Here is a 22,457-nt window from a genome sequence, read left to right on the forward strand (position 1 = left end):
CAGGCTGGTGAAACATTTGCTCTGTTTTTGCCGCGTACGTCAATACACTCCAATGTCCCACTGTATTACAAATGACTCAGGGAAGCGCAGCACTCCAAACAGTCCGTTTGTCAACACGCAATGGAAGCTTCTACAAAAAGGAACATTGGGGGGAAAACATGTTTGTACAGTCGAGTTTCCAGCTAATATAATCCACATCTTTCACACTCTCCCTTTCACAACGCTCTATTTATTCAATTCAAAATCATGCACATCTGTCGCTCTTGGTTGGTTATGATTTTGCTACTTTTGCAGCAGGCACGGCTGAGCAACACTGTGCCATATATAGGACTTCTCCATGGAAACGAAGTATGTATATCAATCATACCTCCCTTAGAATTGATGTCCTTTCAAAGCCGATTTGAACAACATAGTAGTAATTTACAACTGGGGAATGTAATGTTTTGGACAACATCTTTAATAATTAAAAAAAAATGTAAAATCCACATTGAAACTAAATGTTCTGAGAATCTTAGCATCATCTAGAGAGTATATCATCTCTATCTATAATTTATCATTCTCAAAAGCAGATGACATCAAAAACATTTGGGCTGCCACTCAAGGCATAACATGAAATACTGCATAAAAGTTTAATAGGGTATATAGGGTACAGTTTCAAGTTGAGTTTCTTTGCAGGTCCTGTAGGCAGCACAGAGAGGCTCTCAGTTCACAGGTGGTAAACAACAACTTCATACAGCTCAAGCTGGGATCAGAATATCCAGCACAGTTGGCGTTGGAGCCCAAATTTCACTTTCTGAAAAGGATCTAAACAAATTTTCAGGGAGGTAGAATCAGCCTGGATCTGCTCACAGCAAAGCGAAATGTTGTGCGTGCTATTCTTGCTCAGACTACATACTATACAAACGCATTACATTGTAAATGAAAGCATAGTGGCTGATGAGTTGTGCATAGTGCAAAGTATGCTCATTGAGAATTACACAGTATACGATAAGTTCTATCATGTCCAGTGTCTGATAGAGCAGTGATGAAAAATTCTTGAGGAAACATCAACCAACAAGCCTATGTTTCCCTGTATACATGACAGCTGACCCACGTAAATACAAAATTGAAAGCTAATGGAATTAGAGGAATGGAGAGAGCATCATGGGATGAACCAGGCGGACAACAGTGGGATGCCAAGGTCACTGTGTCAGAGTTGGATGATGGATGAGATGAGGATGTGGTGAGAAAGGGTTAGTCTTTTTTCTGGGGTCATGCCTGGCTCAGAACACTCACACCCTGCAGGTTTCTCAAAAGAGTCAATTGAGCGACAGAAATAGGAAGGATATGGACCGGGAGAGAGAGAGAGAGAGAGAGAGAGAGAGAGAGAGAGAGAGAGAGAGAGAGAAAGAGAGAGAGAGAGAGTGTATTTGCCTGTGTAAGGTTGAAGTTGACATCTCACAGTGTATAGAGTTACAGGAGCATAACAGCCCATCTGTGCCCTTACATAAAGTGTTTCCTCAAGTGTGGTTGCAAATGGAAAGGGACATGTCCTAATCTGAGTCACTCAGTCTGGTGAAAGCAAAGCCCTGCAAAGCGTAAAAAAAGGGACAATCCTATGGGCATGTGACAACACGTAGGTATCACATCTCCCTCAAATCCCCTGCTATGTTCTATTTCTGACCTCTCTCATCCTATATTTATGTGAACTCGTATATTTACTGTAAAAAAAGTACGATCAATGGACAGATATCTTTTCTCTTTCTATGCAAACAACTACTTGAAGCTGAAATCACGTTCCACTCGATTACCAGTTGCTCACTGAAACATACTGATATGTTCTGACTGATTTATAGAGAAAAACGGAGATCAAATATAAGATGAATTTAGAAAGGGACAGAGGAAACAAGCAAGGGAGGCTGTAGCTGGTTACCATGGTACCTGAGATAAGCAAAGCTGCAAAATTATTAAATATCACTGAGGGTCCTGACTGAATGCTTTTGATGTAATGCTCCCAGACTCAGACTGTTCCTCCTCCACATCCTTGCAGCAGCAGCAGCAGCAGCAGCAGCACCCAGATGGAGAAACACATCAGCCACGAGAGACTGTATACAGTAAAACATACACAGATTCACAAACATGAACAGATACACAGCAGCATCCCAGCATCTCATTAGCCATGAATACATTCTGTGATTGACAGGTTGCCCCTGAAATATTTATGAAACTGAAACATTTCCACACCTATTTGAAAGAATTCTATCCGATTTTTCCCCAGTCAACAAACTGAAGTTAGAAAATGCATAGTGGATAGATTGTATTTATTGACATCCAATTTATATAACATTACCTGTATTAAGCGAGACAAAATGATTTCCATTTGAGACATTTTGCAGCATAGAGCCATTCTTGCCTCACCTACCTGCTGAAATATTCACAACAACATTTCCAAACTTCTATCATCCCTGTCAAATTAAATTCCTGCAGCCATACTGATATATCCATATATTATTCCTGTCCAGATAATTCTTCCCTTTTTTTAAGCACCCGTTGTTTTAACTCAATATGACAGGTGGAAATTCAGGTCCTTTTCCATGACATTTGCATAATTTGACACGTTTTTCAGTTTTTGTGTGGGAAGGAAGATCTTCTAGGCTTCTATCAGGTGACAATAGTGAGGAATATGTCAGTTAGAATACAGCAATTAAACACCAGATCATCCTACTAGTCAACATAGTGTCCTCACAAATTACTCACTGGGGAACTATCAATCTACCAGCAAACAAGGGCTCTTACCAGCATGTGAAGAAGTCAATATGAGTCAATAAAACATGGTTAGACTTCCTGTCACAAATGTGTTTGGTAGCATTTCCTGCACGTATTTCCCCCTGCCAGCCATTTAGTCACAAACAGGCCTATTTCTCACTTTGCCTTGCAGTCTTCCCCGATAGAGCAATTACAACAATCAATCAATCTTTTACTTTTGGTAATTGATTGATATTGAATAGGTTGGGGTCAAGTCATTTATCCCACCTCCAGCTTTAGTGCATCAAAAAGCAATCTGGACATTAACATCTGAGCTGCAGGAGATTGACCTCACCTGGGGAAAGTCTAACCATAGCTTTTGTATCACAGCTAAGATGCAGAAAGATAAGATAAGTAAAGTTGCTTCATTAATCCCTTTCCACTTTCAATATAGACAAAAATAACTTGTTATGCATACAAAACATAGTACTTACATTTATTAAACATTAAAGTATTTCAATTACTCCTCCTACAAACACCAGAACTCTAATCTTACCCCTCTATCAAGACAGAAATACACACTAGAATAATACCAGTCATGATGAAGTATGATGTGCAGAGGCTATTTTCTATTAACAGTAAAAGCTTGGGCTATTTATGTCAGTGCGCATTAAAGACAATCTCATGAGTGAACTCCCTCAAGGTGCAGTTATGTTTATGAAAATGAACTATACTTTCTGTTACGGTCAGGCGGCCAATGTACTAAAACCCTGTCAGGCTCTTCAAGACAGAGTTGGAAGATAAAAGCACAAGCAGTGTGTGCCTTAAGAGGTTTATTGATGCCTGTCAACAAGGAACTAGAGTGTGGCTAATCACAGCTGATGTGGGTCTGTGCTGAGAGGATGAGTCAGAGATGTTTCAACAGCTCAACAAAATCAATCAGCTCAGTTAATCCAACCAGCTATCTGAACAGAAAAATATACATCCTTTGAATGAGGTCATTTATCTTCCATGTGCTTGACCATGCATCTGAAATATGAGTTTAGAATGGAAGATCAACCTGAAAATCAAACATACTCAATGGGGTGATTTAAGCGTATTAGAGTAGACGTTGCTATGGGGGACATTTTTTGCAATAGTTGTTAAATCAGACTCCATACATTTTAAGATAAATAAAAGATTTAAGATAAGCCAAAATGCACATTGTTGCACATTGGTTTGTAATTTAAGGAGCTTTAGGAGCTCACATACAAGTGCACTGAGCCTTCAGTACTAAGCCTACCTTAGTACGTACTTCCAGCATGCAAAATATGAGGAAAAGCTTCTGCTCAACTTTGTACAAATGAAGAATCTCTATAGACTACAACAAAATCTCATACATGTTGAGAAGGATTGGGCATCATGTCACTTATTGCTAAGCATGCAACTGGATCGAACAAATCCAATCCTTTGCTAATGATGTTTAAACTAATCAGTGACATCCGTCATCTCCAATGAGCGTGTGAGCAGTAAGTCAATACCCTCATTAGCTAGTTGAACACATGCTTGCATAGATAAGAAAGTGTGGGCAGACTTAACCTTTAAAGCGATAGCAGACTGGGAAAACACATCAACCTATAAGTCTGTTGGCCTTTGCGTCCCCTAAAGTAGGTCACTTGAAGTGTACCGTAGAGATAAACTACTTGGGTCAAATTTGGAAGAAGTGCACACTGACCCATTTCATGTTACAAGATCGGATTATAAAAATCTCTACGGAACTAAATATCAAAGCAAAGAACATGTCAATTATATTAGCGCATAATGACTCAGCATTAATGGGGGAGAAGAGGGATTAGGTGCTGAAGCTGCTCTGAGGGCAGTTCACATCACAAATGACACCTCTTTCATAGACAAGCTCACTCATAAGTGAAATTGATATGAATACTGATGAAAGATACATGTAATACAGTTTGTTGTGTTATTGTTAATGTCCTTTCAATCATGCATGAGGTGTTCTGGCTCTGAGGCACAATTATGACGTTTTTGCACTTTTATATGTTCAAGTACTGCATTGGCATTCCTGTGTATGGAGGAACGGCTACTCTGTGTAGTGTGAATTGGGCCAATGTCCTCATTCGGGTGATGCCATTTTTGAATATGTTGGCTTCACATGTGCAACCAAATGTACTGCAAAAACCTTCAATTATTAATAAGAATTTGAGGGTTGATTAATAATTTATTTAAGCCTGCTGATTTAACATCTTATGGATGTGCTGGTATTGCAGAGATTCACGGAGGTTTTTAAAAGTAATCAGGGGGCTACAAACAACATACTCCACACAATGATTTTGACTGGTGAAGCTATCTTATCTATTTTGTTGTGATTTACAAAAGAAATGAAATGCCTCATTTAGTTATTATCGCAACTTAATAAATTAATTAACAAATGGAACATGTGTATAGTCAAATCAAAAGGCAAAAAAGATGTGAGATTTAATTCATCAGTCATAAATAACAACAACGAACGTTAAAGTCTAAAAGACAAAACATTTCTGTAGATGAAGTCCACTTATTATAGGTAACGTAAGTGGAGGGAAACACAAGTGCGCACAAAATCACATTTACCTCCATTAACCTTTTTGGACCTACTCAGTTACCGTAGTTCACCTCTAGGCACGCTGTTGCCTGGTTACAGCCTAGCTACAAACACGGGTAGTGGGTTCTTCTTCGTCTTCTTCTTTAGAGTAGGTTTGGTCGCGTTTAATAGTGAAAACATTGCAAATGTTAGCTAGTACTTTATGGCGTCAGGTAGCTTATCTGACATAACATGTAGATAATTGAGTCATATATTATAAAAGTGTGTTAATGCGCTGATATACTGTTTTTGTAAATGCTCTAAAAGTTCGCAGTTGTATTACCTAACGACATTAACGTTAACATTTTACACGGCGTTACGCTAGTTTAACTAGACAAGCGTCATATTCCCCGCCGCGATATGGACCTGGAAATTCGTCACTATTTAGCAAAGGCAACGGAGGAACACGGTTTGTGAAACTTTAAAGCCAATTCTCAGGCCAAATAAACACAATTCTGTAAAAGCACCTCTTCAAATGTGTTCTTATTTTAAATTTTATTAGACGCTGGAGCTCTGCAGGCAGCGTTCTCTTTGATAAAAGAGCAAACAGCAGCTGGAAGTCCTCGCTTTGCCCCAGAGTTGTATGTCCTGTGTGCCGAAGAAGCTCTACAGGTGAGACAGTTCATTTGTGATTGTCCATTTACTGTACAGGAGAACTGTGATAATGTATATCACAGCATTGACTTTCTCTTGGGCGGCAGCCTGCAGTGACGTTCTCATGTAAATGTAAAGTAAATGTGCATCAGACATGCATTAAGCCATTTCCTAACTGTATTAATAATGCATCCAACATGGAAAAGTGCTAGTAACACAATATGGCTGTGCATATGGTTGAAATATTTATTTAATCTGTGTGCTTTATGTGTCTGTTTTTCTGTGTTCCAGCTTGGGTTTTTTGAGATAAGCACAGTGTGTCTAAATATGTACTTTGAAGGAAAACCACTGGTGAATCAGTTTTTGTGTCGAGCATACCTCTGCCAGGGCCGGGTGAAGTCTCTGTCAGGCACAGCAAGTGTGGTGAGGCCAGTTGTTTTGTCTTTGTGTGCGTGTCTGTTTGTGTTGGTGAGGTGTACACACACAGTGGATTACTGTACACATACGGTGTACTTATTTCCACTACAATGGAGCAGTTGCCTCAGCTTCACAAAGAAGCCCCACTGGGTTTCAGATGTATTTTCACAGTTTGATTCAGGGAAGAAAGAATAAAGCTTTTCTTCCAGAGTCCACTTCACTGAAAAGATTTCCTTGATCATTTATCAAACTTGTGGCGTACATCAAACACAATATTTGTCACATCATCTGATAAATTTTAATTTCTTCTTTGCATTATTTCCTTTTTCAGGGAGACATTGAAAATGCCATTTTGTATTTGATGAAAGCAATCGAGGTATCAAAGAAGACACAAAGGTATGTAACGTCACAAATGTGTGTCTCGAAAAGAAGCAGGAAAGTTGAATAATTGATGTAGAGTGTGAATTCTCTGTCATATTATTTGACAGATGGCATTGTTGTGCTCACAACAGACTCATATTTGGACCTGCCCAGAGATCTGCTGAAAGATCATAACTGCAATAGAACATGATTATACTCTGATTATGATTATACTTAAGCTTATTATATGTAATTTAATCTTGACGTTTCCCCATTCTTGCTGTAAAAGATGTGTTTGGAGGTACAGGCTCTAGCTTTGCAAGCAATCAGCACTGAACCTCTGCTAATGAACTCATAACCTGTCAATAAGAAAGCTGAATGAGCAATCCCTATTAACACCAAAGGGAATACTTATCTAATACACTCAGTCCAGACTAATGCATAACATGCTCTCTGGTGAATACATTAGCAGGTTTCAAAGACTTCTGCCCGTTTTCTCTCAAACATTGCTTGGTTGTTCATCCTTATTTCACACAGACACATTTTAAACCATTTTCTTTCCTGTGGCTCATTGAACATTCAAACTACACTCATTTGCAATTCATGGGGACATTCCCTCCAATCTCAATGTTGACACTCAATCTGAAATGAAATGCATACGCTTCAAGTCAACAATTCATTGATCTATGTTTGCTTTTCCCACATGTGATTTATTTTCCTTGCAGATACCACTTCATAGTGTTCAATGCCTCTGTGCTGTACCTCCAGACAGTGCGTCCTCTCCTGCAGCCAGGTAAGCGCTTTCGCCTGGTTCCCTCCCTGAGCCAGGTGGTTCAAAGTCTGGAGGAGGTTTCAGAACAGGACCACTGCTGGAGGGCTGAACTCATGATGCAAGTGACCCAACAACCACTTTCTGTTTTCTGTTTCTTTGTTGTGCTTTACGGAGCTTGTAAATTACCAGTGATAAGTATATAGACATATTATTAAATTAAATAACTGTAAAAAGGAAATAAAAAAAATATTATAATGAAGTTATTATTGCAATTTAACATGCAAGGGTCAAGATCGCATTTCTATTATTGTCCATATCCTGAGTTTGCAGGACACATATTTTTTCACGTCAAGTACCATCTGTATAATCTGCTCTGTTTCTTTTCAGGCACCTGGTTGAATGCATCGTTGACTCTGGGAAAATGGAGGATGCTTGCAGTTTTGCCAGAGTTACAGAAGAATTCATCAAGTCAAATACCCCACATCTCTATCCAAAGTTATTTACCTTCCTGGTAAACAGTTTTAAACATTCAGAAATCAAACGTGTATCAGTGTGGTAGTATGATAAACGTAGACATCAGGTTGAACACTTTTCCAGTAGTGATTCAGCATTGAACTCTCCAGATAAATTGTGATTCCTTATGTCATCTTCTCTCCTTAGATGCGACACAAGCTATTGGAGAATGATGTCGATGAACTGACCAGAGATTCCAATGCCTCAGCAGTCATTTACAAAATACAGGAACTTAAAAAGTAAGGAAGGTTTCCAATGATGTTTCAAAAAACAGATGTATTCTTTCTGAACAAATTGTATGTATTTGAATGCTACTGTGTTACTTAACAAATACATAAGGAAATGTCACAGAAAAAAGCTTATAATTTAATCCAAACTAGCAAACCTCAACAAGGTGATTTTATAATATCTTTCTTATTTGGCATAATGTTGTAGGTTATATGACTTGCACTTTAATTTTCTTGTTTTCTTAATCCTCAACCTTTAGGCTCAGCTTAGCTGCTGGTGTCGTGTAGTGCAAGTCTTTCAGGCTGCCTGGGTACATTTCGAGTCCAATGTGCTTAATGGTTTGGCAGAATACAAATCCAGGCCCGACCCACATGCTCTTTCTGCAGGCTTGTGCTCAGCATGTCAGGGCTCCTTATAGCTCTCAAGTACAGCCATAAGCATCAGCAGCATGACTCATCCAGACCTAACCATCCCCTTGAATATATAGGTTATTGCCTGAGGTTTCTGCTCTGTTTGGTGTGTGTATACGCAGTAGATGTATGCATTCTGCTGCATGCATAAGCATATCTATAATATTGTGCACAGACACCTCTTCCTCTTGTCAATAGCAGGTTGGTTGAAAGCGGGGAAGATGAGGGAAAGAAAGAGGATTCTGAAAAGCTTGAAGAGATTTTCGATCTACTGGTGGATCCTATTAAAGCAAGTGTTCAATCCCTGACACCAGCTCCCCTTCCGAGCCCAGCGCCGATACCCGCAACTGACAGGTCTGTGACCCCAAACTGTGCTGATCTAATCTCTAGCTTCTGTTCGTTGCCCTCAGTCTCCTTCTGGTATCGTACATCACAATAAAAACACGTGTGGATATCTCAGAGCAGCACAAGACTCAGATCACTGTACTGAACAGTGTTGTGAATCATATAAATTACATTTTTATCTTGGATTTGCAGAGTTGCCTTCCTCCTGGAGTTGGCTCTGCTGGCGTTGCAAGTGAAGCATCAGGAAGTCGCTGCCAAGTGTTTGAAAGAGCTAAAGTCAGCAGGAGAAGCTGTGAGTAACCATAATTCACTCAGAGCATCATCCAGAAGTTTGCCTCTAAGCTGTTACTGAACATGTCAACTCTCTCTCATAAGTACTTGTCAAGAGATGGGACTAATTAGCTGTAATCACAACGTAAACGTAGTGTATTTTGTATTACTCTCAGCAGTATGGATTGTATTTTTGTGTGTATTTCTTTAAATTAAACTCTCATATACTCATTACTCTTATACTGTCTCAAGCAGAATTATTAAGAAGAAGCAACATTGCCTGAACATGATCATTTTGGCATGGAATATGATATGGTTCTTTGGTTGTATGTCACATTCTCTTTCTCATTCATCCATGCATTGCTGAACTCTGTCATGAAGTCATATCTGCATGTCGTTTCAGACTATTGGCGAACGCATTATAATGGAGTGTGTCAACTGTGAACTCAACCTCCTCAAGAAACAGGCGAAGATAAATGAGTATTCCAAAGCCGATGTGGAGGTACTCTATCATATATGTGAATTATTCTCAGTATCATAACATGTGGTGACTCTCCCTGTCATTAGACCACTAACTAAGAATAATTCAAAAAAAAGTAATCCATCAATTTAGTGATTAATTGTCAAAATTGTCATATAGTTTTGAGAGGTTTTCCATCCTGGCGAGAACTAAATTCGACTGGGAAATGGGATCACGTGATCTCATTTATCACCAAATCCTGTTGAAGTATGATAGCTGTCATAAAATGTTGATTACCATCCCGTAACTGTTATCCCACAGGCCCAGCTGAAGGAGATTGGAAACCTGGATCAGTTGCTCCAGACTGCAGTGCGAGAGGGTGACCCGCAGGCCATGCAAGCTGCCTGTGCCACCCAGTGGAACTTTTGCCTGCCCCTTTTACAGCACAACCTCAAGCGACGTGTCAAAACAGCGATTCTGAGGGTGTCCCAAGTATTGGAGGACATACAAAGGTGCACCAGACCTTCAGTTAAATGATTATGTGTCAATGTGTTATGGCAAATCTGCACTTCATTGTGTATATGGTTTGTCATTCTGTACAATTTGGGAATGATATAGTTTTGTTTAACTAAAGTGTGGCACCATGGATAGCTGAATGACATGTCTCATTTATACGTTACATTTATGGTCCAAATAAGAACTCTTTACAAATCTGCAGTACATTCATCTATTTGCTTTGATTGTAGCACTTGCACGATCATTAAGAGCTGGCATTTAGGTTGGTGTTTTGGTCACTTGTATGCACTGAGATTTGTGTTTGTTTGTTTGTTTGTTTGTGTTACACACATTTGTACATTTTTTTCACAGCATGTTCCTTGAGATGCGCTGTCAGGTCCACTCAGAGCTGGCAGCAATTGAAGAGGAGGAGGGACGGCTTGAAGCATCTATGACCCACCTTGAGAAAGCCGTGCTGCTGGATAAGGGGACACAACAAGAGCGGCTTGCGTCAGCTATCCACCGACTGCAGTTAAGAGGGATGCTCGACCAAACCCCCTCCAGGGTTGAGGATAAAGCTGCTATGCTTATGCAACAGGTATTCTGCTCTTCTTTGTCGTATATATAACTTTCTTTGAAGCTGCACAAGACAAGCATTGTTTATGTTAAAACACATCTGTCCACCTATCATCCATAAGATAGAAATTGGAACAACAAATGTCAGGAGTAATCTATCCCCCAACATGAGTTGCCACATGATTTTTAGAGTTATCATATAATTCTGAATAATCCGATAATGATTCATTCTGACCTCCATCAGAGAGTGATGGTATGAGGTGTGCAACTTCAATTCAACTTCAAAAAGAAAATAGAATAAAATATCTTTATTGTCATTGTGTGTATACAATAAAATTTAAAGTGCAGTCCCTCTCTGTGCAAATATTCAGTAAAGAAATGTGGAAAATGGGGAACTGGTGTGCCAAAAATTGGAAATAATTACAAAGCCTTCTCTCACTTTTTCTATCAGGCCAAAGACGTGCAACCCCAAGATATGACGGACAGTCGCTCCACCCTGATTGCTGTGGGCCTCCTTTTAGCCCCTGAAGCTTTCCAGATGGTGCTGGATGCAGAAGACACCTCCACATGTAGAGAATTCTCTTCTTTCATTTCAGTTTTCACTCTTCAGTTTCACTCTCTTCATTCTCCAGTGTGGTTCATACCAAAGCCACATAAAGTATGTGCAGTAGGTCAGTGATTGGTCTGAGGCTTTGGATCTCAGTATCATTTCAGCCCTATGTGCACTTGAAATGAAATGAGCGTTCAATAGTTCTAATGATGCCGGGGATGGACTTGCCCCAGGCAGCAAGTCAAAGGGCTGCTGAGTCTCAAGAGGTCCTTCATGTTTTTGTCTGTAGACCTCAACTATACCCAAGATAAAGACACTTAATCACTGAGTTCTGAGCTTCAAAGACCACATTATAACCAATGAGACTAGACAAATTAATTCCAGACAATTTTGCATTATCCCTTAGTCATTCAACAACGAGAGTATGTGTGTAAAAGAGCTCTGAGGGTGAGTGCACAGGTGCTGGAGCATTTGCTTTTTTAAAACATTTCAATCAAGAGCATAGACCTCTGCATAATTAAATTCCTTCAACAAACTCGAGAGTCCTAGGTGCTGTATGGATCCGAATATAAATCAGGAAAGTTTCCTGCCATTTCAGTTAATGGTGATTTGTTTCGTGATGGTTTATTCATAAGTTTCTATTCTCATTTGATGTCAGTGACATCTCTACTTTAAAGTGTTGAAGATGGAAATGATAACTTTCTGAAAAGGACAACATCCTCCCTATGCGGATGAGAGCACTCTTGTTCCTCATTGTATGAATTAAAAACACAGTGTGCTTAAAAAGTTGTTCAACAAAATGGAAGGTTGTTTGTTATGCATACTAGCCAGACAATTTGATTTCCTTATCATTTTAGAAATGAAGAAGCCTTCCCAGCAGTGTTGGAAAAGTTGTTGTTGATGTAAAATATGTTCCAACAATTGTCTATTTCCTGTAGGCAGTCTTGGATCTGACCCAGCAACTCAGCTCTCCGTTAAGGCTGAGCATCACGCTGAATTTGTAATGAAGGTGGATGGACACCTGGCCAGAAAAGGGGGTGGCGGCAGCAGAATAGAGAGGTGAGTGGTTTATGTTTTACTGAATGTTAGAGGCCAATGAATGTTTTACCAACTCAGCCCCCCCGTCATGTGATGTTACAGAATTTACCCCCTGACCTCCACACCTCAGAAATACTTTTCTATTTTCTTTCATTTCCTGACTGTTCCAGGGTGAACCTGTGGGCATCACTAGTGAAGACAGCCAGGAAACACAATGTTTGGGATGTGTGCAGAGCTGCTTGCCGATTCTGTTTGCTTTATGATGATGGAAAATGGAAAACTTCTCCGACAAACAGTAAGGCATGGGAAATGATCCAAAGACTGAAAGACAAATATTACAAATTTTGAGGTCAACCCCAAAGTGTAAACTGTGTTTATTCAATCTAGAACGTCCGTCCTCGAAGAAGGAGAACCAAAAAGAACTTCGTCATGATACCTCAAAGGACGTGTTGTGGATTTTAGCTGAAATTTGCTTTATCAATGCTGAGGTTTGTGTTCTTTTGGCCGTTTCTTGATTCCACGTTGTTCCTACCTGATTGATTTGTTCAAAACAGACAAAAGTGTGTGAAACTGAAACTGAAAATACGCACCAATACTTTGTTTGTGATGTCACCCAGTTGCACATATTTTGTGTTGATTGAAGAGGTGCAGATTTGATCATGAAAATTCCTTGCAACAGACACATTATGTAATTTCAATGAGCACACGAGATAGATGCGAATGCTTTGATCCTATTATTACACTAACCATCAAGCCTCTACCTCTAAGTCCATTGAGATATAAAGTTGACAGCTCTTTGAAGAAAACAGAGGCAACTATCAACAACATATAGATGACCCTCCACAAAACTGCCTGAGACAGACTGTCTCTCGGCTGTCATGTACCTCTCTCTTTGTTCTTTGATACACGGAAGATAAAGGCACCTATCTTCCACTGGGATGACAATTGCCACTTTCCTTTTTTTTTTAAACTGCGTTGTCAAACACTGGAGTACATTCATTTCAGTTTTCTTTGTTCTGCTAGAGCTTACCTTCAATGGCTCTAGAGATATTTGTTATCCATTTCGGCAACGGGAAGTCTTAATTGTCTCGCAGTTGTGGGTTTGTTTGGAACAGGAAGTCGTTCATATAATTATAGATTGTTTTCTGTCTTGCTCAGGCCACAATCGAAATGCTGCAGACAGAGGGGGTGCAGCTTAACAGCCCGGCGGTTCCCCCAGAGGAGAGCGGTATTTGTGTAGCGGATCCACACTGGGTTGTCTATAGGTGAAAACACATTACGCTTTAAATTGAAAAATCATTGTGTTTAACTTCATTTAAAATTTATCGCACATCCAAAATCAGCACATACTGTATAGGACCATTACAAAAATTATGACTTGGGTAAAAATGGGTCGAAAATTCCAGATTTGACTGAATGGATGCTCGCATAAAAAAAGCTCTATATAACTCTCTCTTTCTCTTCCCTCTCTCTTTCGCCCCATTTCTCTCTCTCACACACACACACACACACACAACACTTCTAATGTCCCTTCCCTGCTCTCCACGTCGCAACCTGTGTCATTCCAGAGATTGGATCAAGGCTCTGTCTGCCTACGCCACCTCCAACTTTCTGCGAGCAGCTGAGCTGGGAGCAAAAATCGAGGAGCCGTGGTTGGTGGTGAATACAGCCATTTACCTGTGGAACTACAACAACCATTGGTTGGCTGCTGGGGCGCACCGGCGCCTTCTTCCCACTTTCCAGAAAGTGGTTGAGAGGCTTCAAAGAACAGAGTACACTGGGTAGGCCTGGATCTGTTTGCTTATAGTTGGTGATAGAAGTGGTTTGTCCCATGATTTCAATTTTAAAGAGTACAAATTATTCTGAAATAACAATTAGACCACTGAATAATAAAACAAAAACCTACACATACCATAAACATACATAGGCTCTAGTAAGTTGCAATCCTGTTAATTCTTGCACATTCTGAGTTTCTAAAGTTTGAGGTGTTTAAGCACTAACTGAGGATCTGATTTTGTTGAAATATTGGATGTCTGTGTTGGTATGAAATTATATTCTCAACAACTTTTCACTCAGTGTCATTAATTTATTGTGTTGACATGTCTGACCCAAAATATTGCTGGCATTGGCCTTAAACCCATTACAAAATGTAATTTCAAGTAATTAAGTAACAGAAAACACGGCGTAGCTCTTTTGAGACTGATGAATATACATTTTGAAATTACTCAGTGGGTTTTGAAAGAGTTCCATCAGCCTAGTGATAGATAGACCTGAAATTCTGGCAAAATGTGAAAGTCATTATTTTTCAGCTGATAACAGTAAAATGTTAACTTGTCCTCAGAATGTCATATTGGGTATCCTACAAGTTGACTTTTTAGATATTTTTTAAATAACTTTCAATGTGTTGCATGTCAGTCACAGAATAAGAGGCAGCATGAGGTCTGCTCTTATTTTTGACAATGGAAAAAAGCTCTGAACTTTCAAGAAGATGAACCAAACAGCATTAATCGTAAATGTTGTCTTTCATTGATGTTTTCCGTAACAATGTGATTGGGTGACCTCCAACATACATCTTGCCCATATGTCATCATACTTTCAGGAGGGAGGAATGTCAAATTTCAGTCAATTTATGGCAGTCTCCAACATTCTCTATGTTGTGTTTCTTCCAGGGATCGCACACTGGTAGTGCTGCTGTGTACTGCTGTGGCCCGAGGCTTCATCCGACCTCTGCATAGAGCAGACAGCAGCAAGGCAGGGGGCAGTGGTAAAAGCACTGCAGGGAAAGGGACAGAGAAGACAAACAGGGTTCCCCTCCAGGATCTCCACAAGGCACTAGAGGTGTGTTTGTTTGTTTGTGTGTGTGTGTGTGTGTGTGTGTGTGTGTGTGTGTGTGTGTGTGTGTGTGTGTGTGTGTGTGGTTGTGCCTGTGTGTGTATGAGAGGTGAATTCTACACCTGTCTGTACCTGTGTTGGGCTGTTTTGATGATATGATAGAATATGAGTTCTTTCTTCTTGATGTTTTGCAAATACATGACATTTATTCGAAAGGGTCACAACTCAGCTCAGTAATGATGGATTACAAAATTACAAATTGTAAAGAACCATTTCTCTCAGAGACATTTGTGTTTCATTAGTTTATGATCAGAGGACATCGTAAATGTCTTGCTTAGGTTCCCACTGGTTTGGTAGAGGTCCTTTCTTATTTTCAGAGACAAGACAGCCAAGAAGCCCTGAACAAATTGATTTTTGTCCTCGGTATATTAAACAACTCGTGGTCATAAAGTCATAAAGTTCTGGATTCTAAAGCAAGTCAACTTCAGTTAACATTGCAGAAACCAGTTGGAGTCCTGCTGAAAAGTTTCCGATTTGAAAAAACATTTTTGTTGGTCCAATTTGCAGTAGAAAGATTCTATTGAAATGTATTAAAATGAAAGTAACAAGATCTATTCTGTATCCAGAGAAAACAACTTGCTGGAAATTGGAGCATTGCCATTTGCCCTAAGAGGATCTATTTGAGACTGAATTTTCTTTGTGGAACAAATGGGAAGTTTGAAGATAGATGTTGACAATAATAAGCAGTTTCATCCCGACTCGGGTATTGTCCGGGCCTCATGCCTCAGAGTGTGTGTTTTTGAGCGTGCATTTGTGCGCATCTTCACTTTAGAATTTTGAGGGCACTCGGGTCCTTTATATGAAATCACCCGAGATGAGTCATCATAGAGAGAATGTTGGATCACTCTCAGGATACATGTTGCTCTTTACAAGCGTTCACGTCTGACTCCACTCTGCACCGATACACATTCATGTTCACAATCACATGTAACAGTTTTGATTTGGCTTCTTTGTACAATGGTACAAAGTGTTATTTCTCTGTCAGCCGCCCTTACTATCAAATCCTATTTCCTACCTGCCTCTCTCATTTTAAAACATTAAACATATTTTTGGTTGTTATTTAAGGGGAAAGAAATGAGCCATTCAACTTTAAGTATTGATAAAAGAGCCCACATTACAGCAGGCCAAACAGCGTTGCTGCCTTCAACAAACTCTGCGTGAACAGTGAAATCTGTTTTATCACATTCTGCAGCTAACAGTCTGGTAAGGGGCCTTGGGCTACAACGAGTCCAGTGACTATCGCCTTTGAAAGTCTACAGCAGCTACATGGCATTAAGCATTTATATCCATATGGTCAAGCCATACCTGGGAAAGTACAATTTTTTAATAGGGTTTATGGTTAGGTGACAGTGGTAAGCAATCCTCGTTCTCAGGTGCTAATCTTACAGTAAACCATAGCTGATGGAATCATGCTCGTATGTTGTTTTCTATACTTTCTCCTAGCTTTGTAACTACGCCCTTCGTTTATCCAACTGCAACCTCCCAGAGGAGAGTGTCCCCATCGTAGCAAGGAAACAGGTACTGGACACATGGGTGCAAATCAAGAGGACGATGCAAGAGCAGATTGTTACAAAGATGGACACTGGTGATGAGGTAGGATTCTCTTCATTTTACCATCCTAAAAAGTCTACTGTATGGCTGCAGTGTTTAAGCACCTAAATAGTATTTCAAAGTACTACACACAACATTGTGCGCAAGTCATAATATGTATGTGAAATATGAGCGAGAGTGAATATCCACTTAGTCAACCGTATGGCTCATTGTCACAACATAATTATGTAACGTTAATAGCCTATTCTTTATTACATTGTACTCACGGTATGGTCATATAATGTCTGACATTGACAAGGTGGTATATTAATCTTCCTGATGACGCAGGTGTTATTTTCTGCACGTTGTTCTGTGATCATCTCCAAATTTGCGCAACTGTTTTCCTTCACCGACGCCGAGTGGAAATGTTGGGAAAGCACTTTGTCACTTAAATGGGCTGTGATTAGTCAACATCGTTCTACAACCATATGTTAGCCGAGAAATTATCCATCCTACTTTAGTCCTCTCTGTGTTGCTGTGTGCTTTAAGGTCTGTTTCCTGCCATGCAGATTTAGAAATGAAGCATTAATATAAATAAGATGTATCTCCTAATTGCAGACAATAAATCATTTATCAGCCCATTTTCCTCACAATGGGAAGTCATACATTATCAACAAGGCCATCTCAGTAGCATTCGGGCCACATATGATAATAATACTGCAGTTCCATGTAAAATTTATAAGCAAATAGTAATATACACATATCCTCTGTATAATTAAATATAAGGGGTTGTTGTATATTTAGACTACCATGAAAGGATACTGTACAATCTTTTCCTTTGTGCATTTGCTCTTTTCCCCCAACTGTCAGTGTGTGAATGGGGAAGTGTTGGCTATGACATATGTGCTGCTTGGAGTGGAGATGTTCCAGTGCAATAGGATCCCAGGACAGATGCAGTTCACTCTTCCCAGTCTCTCCACAGTGCGTAGCTCTATTTGAGTGCTTTTCTACCTTCTACCTACCTCCCTTCACATGTTTACATTCTCTTCCTAATCCCCTGATTCACACTCCCAACTCCCCCCATCTTTGTTTATGTATCTTTCTCTTCCTCCTCCCATTTCCCACTATCCCACTTCCTTTCCATGGCCACTTTCATGTTCCTGGTGTCCAATTCTTTTACTTCCCCTTAAGCTGGTAGAGAAGGCGTCTGAGTGCAGCTGGACCGATGCCCTGGTTGAGCTTCAGGTGTGGAGCCAGCTGGCTACCTTCTGCCATGATGCAAACAACCACAACTTGGTGTTACTCTGCACCAAAAGAGCTCTGCAGCTGGAAAACCCTGCAGCTAAGAGCCTTAAAAGCATGCTTCATGTTTTGTAAGTGTATTTCTTTTAAGCACTAAGAGAGGCTGGGAAATAACAGGGTCAGCTTTGTTATGTTATCACTCAGGTGGGGCTGAATTTGTTTTCATTCTATGGGGACGAGGTGACACCTTGTGTGTTTCACGTAACATTGCAGTTGATATTAATAAAGAAGCACTGCTTTCTCTGGCAATTCTGCTTGAATCTGCAAATTTCAAATTAAATTGAACACATTTTCTCGGGTTTTGGTTGATTGATTGATAGAGAATTTGATTGATAATTAATTTCCTTGTATCCTCAGGTATCCCCCCTCAGCAGTGAATGAAATGCTGAGCAGTGCAGCATGTGCAAGGGGTTTGAGTTTAGCTCACGAATCCTGCGGAGATCTCCAGAGTTACAGAGAGGCTCTGAAAGTGCTCCTGTCGAGTGTCAGGTGCTGTTCATTGTCAATTTACACTTTACCTGAGCTTTAAAATGATTTCTCAATCTATTCTATTATATATTGTATTTTTGATTTTTGCCTTTGATCTCTTTCCTTCCTTTTCTTATCTCTAGCTATGCAGAGAAAGCTGAAAACCTAAAGCTCTGTTTGACGTTTGCTGGGCATTACTGGAACACATGCCTGCCTCTGACACAGACCCCGGGGAGAAGATGTCAGCTCCAAGAGCCCCTGGACAAGATCCTATGTGTTCTTCATACCTGCACTAAGCAAGTAAGTCTATGAATCCCTCTATCTATTTCTCACACGCACAATGATAAGAGCCGGAGTGGATTTTGCACGATAGTATATGGAGGCCTCTCTTTGGAGGGTATAATTAGTGATGCTATGTAGCCTATAGCTGCAGAAGGCTCTTTCTTTCGTTCTTTCTTTCGTTCTTGCATTCGTTCTTGCGTTCTTTCTTTCTTTTTTATGTCCTACTTTGAGATTGTGAAGCAGATGAACACACCCCCCCCCAGTACTGCTTATAAAAACGCAATCCTGTCATGAAGATACAAACTATTGAATAATAATAATAATTATAATGAATAAAATGATGAAACACATTTTTAAAATCCATCATGAAAAGGCAGCTTGAGTGAATAATGCAGACTCTTCTCTGTTTGTTCTCTGCAACACTTAATGAGTAGAACAACAGCCTACTTTATCTGGCACACTGTCTTGTGTGAACATGCTGCTCGAGCTAACTGAATCCAGCAATATTGTAAGTTCTGAAGGTGAAAGGTTATATACAGGGCAATGCTGTATATACAGTAAACCACCAACAGTTTGCGATCAGTTATTGTGGTGTCTTAATTATTAATGCCTTACTGCTTCTGTTCTAAAACCAGGGCAAAGTAAAGGGCTGTCTGGCTTTGACGACACTGCCTGTTGGGAGTTTCAAACCCAAAGCATCAAGTAAGTGCTAAAATAACCCTGAAGTGATTCAGCTGTGGATTTGTGTGCTTTCAATAAAGGTTTTCCTTCTGCTTAATAAAATCTGTTTGATTGGTCACTTAGCCTCAGGGACTCTAAATATTAGATGGCATAGAAGATGTGTTTCTCTCCAAGACAGTGAAGTACACATCACATGAGCTGAGATGCATTTCTAGGGACGAGATGAACTCCATGTACACTTGCTTACATTGGGTTACATATTAATATTTGATAAACATATGTATGTATACTTTATTTCTCTGTTTGACTAGATGATGACCTGACCCTGAGAGCAGCTATTTACAGTTTGTTGCTCTACATCCACGCTGATAGAGGAGACTGGAAGAGTTATCTGCAGCTACTGGACAAAGCTGTTACAGATATGCCTAGCAACACACACCGACTGTAAGTGGTGGATAGATAGATAGATAGATAGATAGATAGATAGATAGATAGAATATTCCCTCTCACCTTTTTTTCTTCTGTGTGTGTGTACAGATTCTTGGTTAAACAGCGTATATTATTGAAAGCTCGAAGAGGGGAAAGTGTACTGAAGGACATGCAGTGGTTCAGACAGGAAGGAGAGTTGTGCTCTTCACTTATGTGGCACCAGGTGGCGCTGTGTGATGGCAATATAAACCATCAGCTGAGCGCCTACCAGAACTCCATTACCACGCTCTTGGTAATACCTTTTCTTTCTCCATTCTACCATTCTACCAGTGTACACCATTGTAGTTTGTAGATTGAAGTTAGGTCATCTGTGAGGTTGTTAGATAAAAGAATTGTAATGATTAAGTGAAGTGGGTCATTTTTACCTGATCTAAGGCAAGAATTAAGAAGTCTCCAGCACCATCTTGTGGACATAGAATGTTATTACAACTATGTCTGTACGTCACCATTGTAGCCTGAAACACGGGGGTACACTCGGGCACACTTGGGCATTGTAACATGCACTTTTAACCTGTCTGCATTGAAGGCACTTGCTTGCTTACTTATTTGCTTTTGTTAATTATTAAACCTGTTGCTTTGTTTTTCTTTTGTGTTTTTGATCCTATATGTGTCACAGAGTGCAGAGAGTCAGCAGCAGAAGGCAAACATTCTGCTAGTGTTTGGAAAATGGCTTTACAGTCATAACTTCCCTGCAACTGATGCCCAACACCAGATTGAGTACGCCATAGACGTCCTGCTACAAGTGAATTCTGAAGAGACAAAATCAGGTAGCACTCATTCAACTAATCTGTTCATTTGCTTCCTCCAAAGATGTTGTTTTTGCCTGTGTTTGTTTTTTTGACAAAACTTTCCTTCATTGACAATGTCTGTGTTACAACCTGGGATGACTAGTCTGACCTAAAACCCCCAACAAACTTCCTGGTCATCACATTTAATTGCATAATGTGTATCTAATCCTCTAGAGGGCATGAACGAGAGGAGCAATACAAGTTCAGTGATTTCTGAGTCCATGGTTGGAGTCCAGGGCGTGTCGTTTATCCAGAGTCTTTCTGATCTGACGGAGATGAGATGCCTGGACACCTTGGTTAAAGCATACACTCTGCTCGCTGTCATGACAGACAGGACTTCACCTCAGCGCCAGTTAAACCTACTCCTGGCCTACATCTTTGTACTGCAGATATGGCGGGTATGGCTTACGCACACGTTTTACCGTATATGTTATCGTATTATACAATACAATACAATACAATATTGTTAAATCCTCTTTTTTGATAATGTGAAAGAGCCTGTTCTTTAAGTCCAAATTATTTATGCAAGTATGGAACAAGTATGTTTTATTTATCTTTGCAGGTGTCAATGGCGAAAGCTTGTGAAATTAACAATCTGACGATGAAAAAGCCGGAGTCTGCAGCACCCAAAGAGGTTAAGGGCAAAAAGGCAAAAAAGGTACGGTTACTTTATGTCCCACAGTGAATTTTCTTCCACTCAAATTTAATATGGTACTTCCCAAATGTATGTACTATTTTGCTCTCTTTAAGAATTATGCACTTACTGGTCTTGTTGAATATTATGCATATTGCACATTCATGTTCTTTCCCTTAGTATCAGTATGGCCAATGAAGTCTAATCCCTTATCAATGTCTTGATAATCTCTCTAAACATTATTAGTTGCAAAAATTAGTAAATGAAAAATGAATGAATAAATCAACTGGTGCTGACAATTACACAACAATTAAATGTTGTTTGTATTTATTGTGTTTTAGTTATAGCTCCTATTAATTGCACACCAGTAATCATAACACATTATTTTCCTCCCCCCCCTGCCCCCCATGTAATCGACAGCCTCCTACTCCTGAGGAAATCCCTAAAAGCCAGATCCCGGATCCGGCACCTCCTACCACTCTGCAGGACTGGGCTCATTACTGCTGTGCTGAGCGTACCAGGCAGATATTTAGCACTAACACGAGCCCCCACTGTATCAATAAAACCAACATTACTAAACAGGTACGGCTATCCATGACCCCCTCTGTTTTCTCCGTGCAGCAAAAGCTTCATCTGATGTAGTTTTCAACACAGCGAAGGTTGTATCTGCTGGATGATCAGGGTCAAAGACTGAACTGCTGACAGCAACATCAGCACACCAACATGTTGCACTGTGGTTTGCAAAATGTCATGTAAGGTTCAGAAGAGTGCTCATAATTGATCTGTGTAGATTAAATTTAGATGTTGGCAGAGGAGGAATTCACATTATTCAGATTTAAATATTTATTTGAATTAATGTATTGATCTGCCACCACAGTGGAATTGCATGATGAAATTAAGTTAGACATGCAAGGAAATTGAGCAAACATGGAGTGAAGGGTCAATTGTAGAGCTTCCTACTCTGATATTGCAGTGAATACAAATAATTATTAATGTTCTTTTGCCATTCATACAGCAAACTGATT

At 39.9% G+C, this 22,457-nt stretch overlaps 1 protein-coding gene across 1 annotated transcript in view; it reads left to right on the forward strand.

Moving 5' to 3' along the window:
* The first annotated feature begins 5,698 nt into the window (after positions 1-5,698).
* Positions 5,699-22,457, forward strand: part of cfap46 (cilia and flagella associated protein 46) — a 29,808-nt gene continuing 13,049 nt past the window's right edge. The window contains exons 1-30 of the mRNA XM_076169283.1: positions 5,699-5,747; positions 5,841-5,950; positions 6,224-6,355; positions 6,681-6,745; positions 7,435-7,599; positions 7,869-7,992; positions 8,142-8,233; positions 9,170-9,269; positions 9,651-9,749; positions 10,029-10,219; positions 10,575-10,800; positions 11,230-11,345; positions 12,256-12,387; positions 12,537-12,661; positions 12,754-12,854; positions 13,525-13,631; positions 13,935-14,147; positions 15,036-15,204; positions 16,702-16,851; positions 17,659-17,769; positions 17,980-18,161; positions 18,448-18,579; positions 18,702-18,858; positions 19,476-19,542; positions 19,833-19,965; positions 20,059-20,242; positions 20,627-20,780; positions 20,973-21,196; positions 21,361-21,456; positions 21,853-22,014. Of these exons, the coding sequence (XP_076025398.1) occupies positions 5,699-5,747; positions 5,841-5,950; positions 6,224-6,355; positions 6,681-6,745; positions 7,435-7,599; positions 7,869-7,992; positions 8,142-8,233; positions 9,170-9,269; positions 9,651-9,749; positions 10,029-10,219; positions 10,575-10,800; positions 11,230-11,345; positions 12,256-12,387; positions 12,537-12,661; positions 12,754-12,854; positions 13,525-13,631; positions 13,935-14,147; positions 15,036-15,204; positions 16,702-16,851; positions 17,659-17,769; positions 17,980-18,161; positions 18,448-18,579; positions 18,702-18,858; positions 19,476-19,542; positions 19,833-19,965; positions 20,059-20,242; positions 20,627-20,780; positions 20,973-21,196; positions 21,361-21,456; positions 21,853-22,014 (4,068 nt within the window). The remainder of the gene's footprint in view (positions 5,748-5,840; positions 5,951-6,223; positions 6,356-6,680; positions 6,746-7,434; positions 7,600-7,868; positions 7,993-8,141; positions 8,234-9,169; positions 9,270-9,650; positions 9,750-10,028; positions 10,220-10,574; positions 10,801-11,229; positions 11,346-12,255; positions 12,388-12,536; positions 12,662-12,753; positions 12,855-13,524; positions 13,632-13,934; positions 14,148-15,035; positions 15,205-16,701; positions 16,852-17,658; positions 17,770-17,979; positions 18,162-18,447; positions 18,580-18,701; positions 18,859-19,475; positions 19,543-19,832; positions 19,966-20,058; positions 20,243-20,626; positions 20,781-20,972; positions 21,197-21,360; positions 21,457-21,852; positions 22,015-22,457) is intronic.

The sequence above is a fragment of the Genypterus blacodes genome, unplaced genomic scaffold (genome assembly GCF_046128005.1).
Source record: "Genypterus blacodes isolate CSIRO-AG114 ecotype Tasmania unplaced genomic scaffold, CSIRO-AGI_Gbla_v1 ptg000195l_1, whole genome shotgun sequence".
Taxonomy (NCBI): domain Eukaryota; kingdom Metazoa; phylum Chordata; class Actinopteri; order Ophidiiformes; family Ophidiidae; genus Genypterus; species Genypterus blacodes.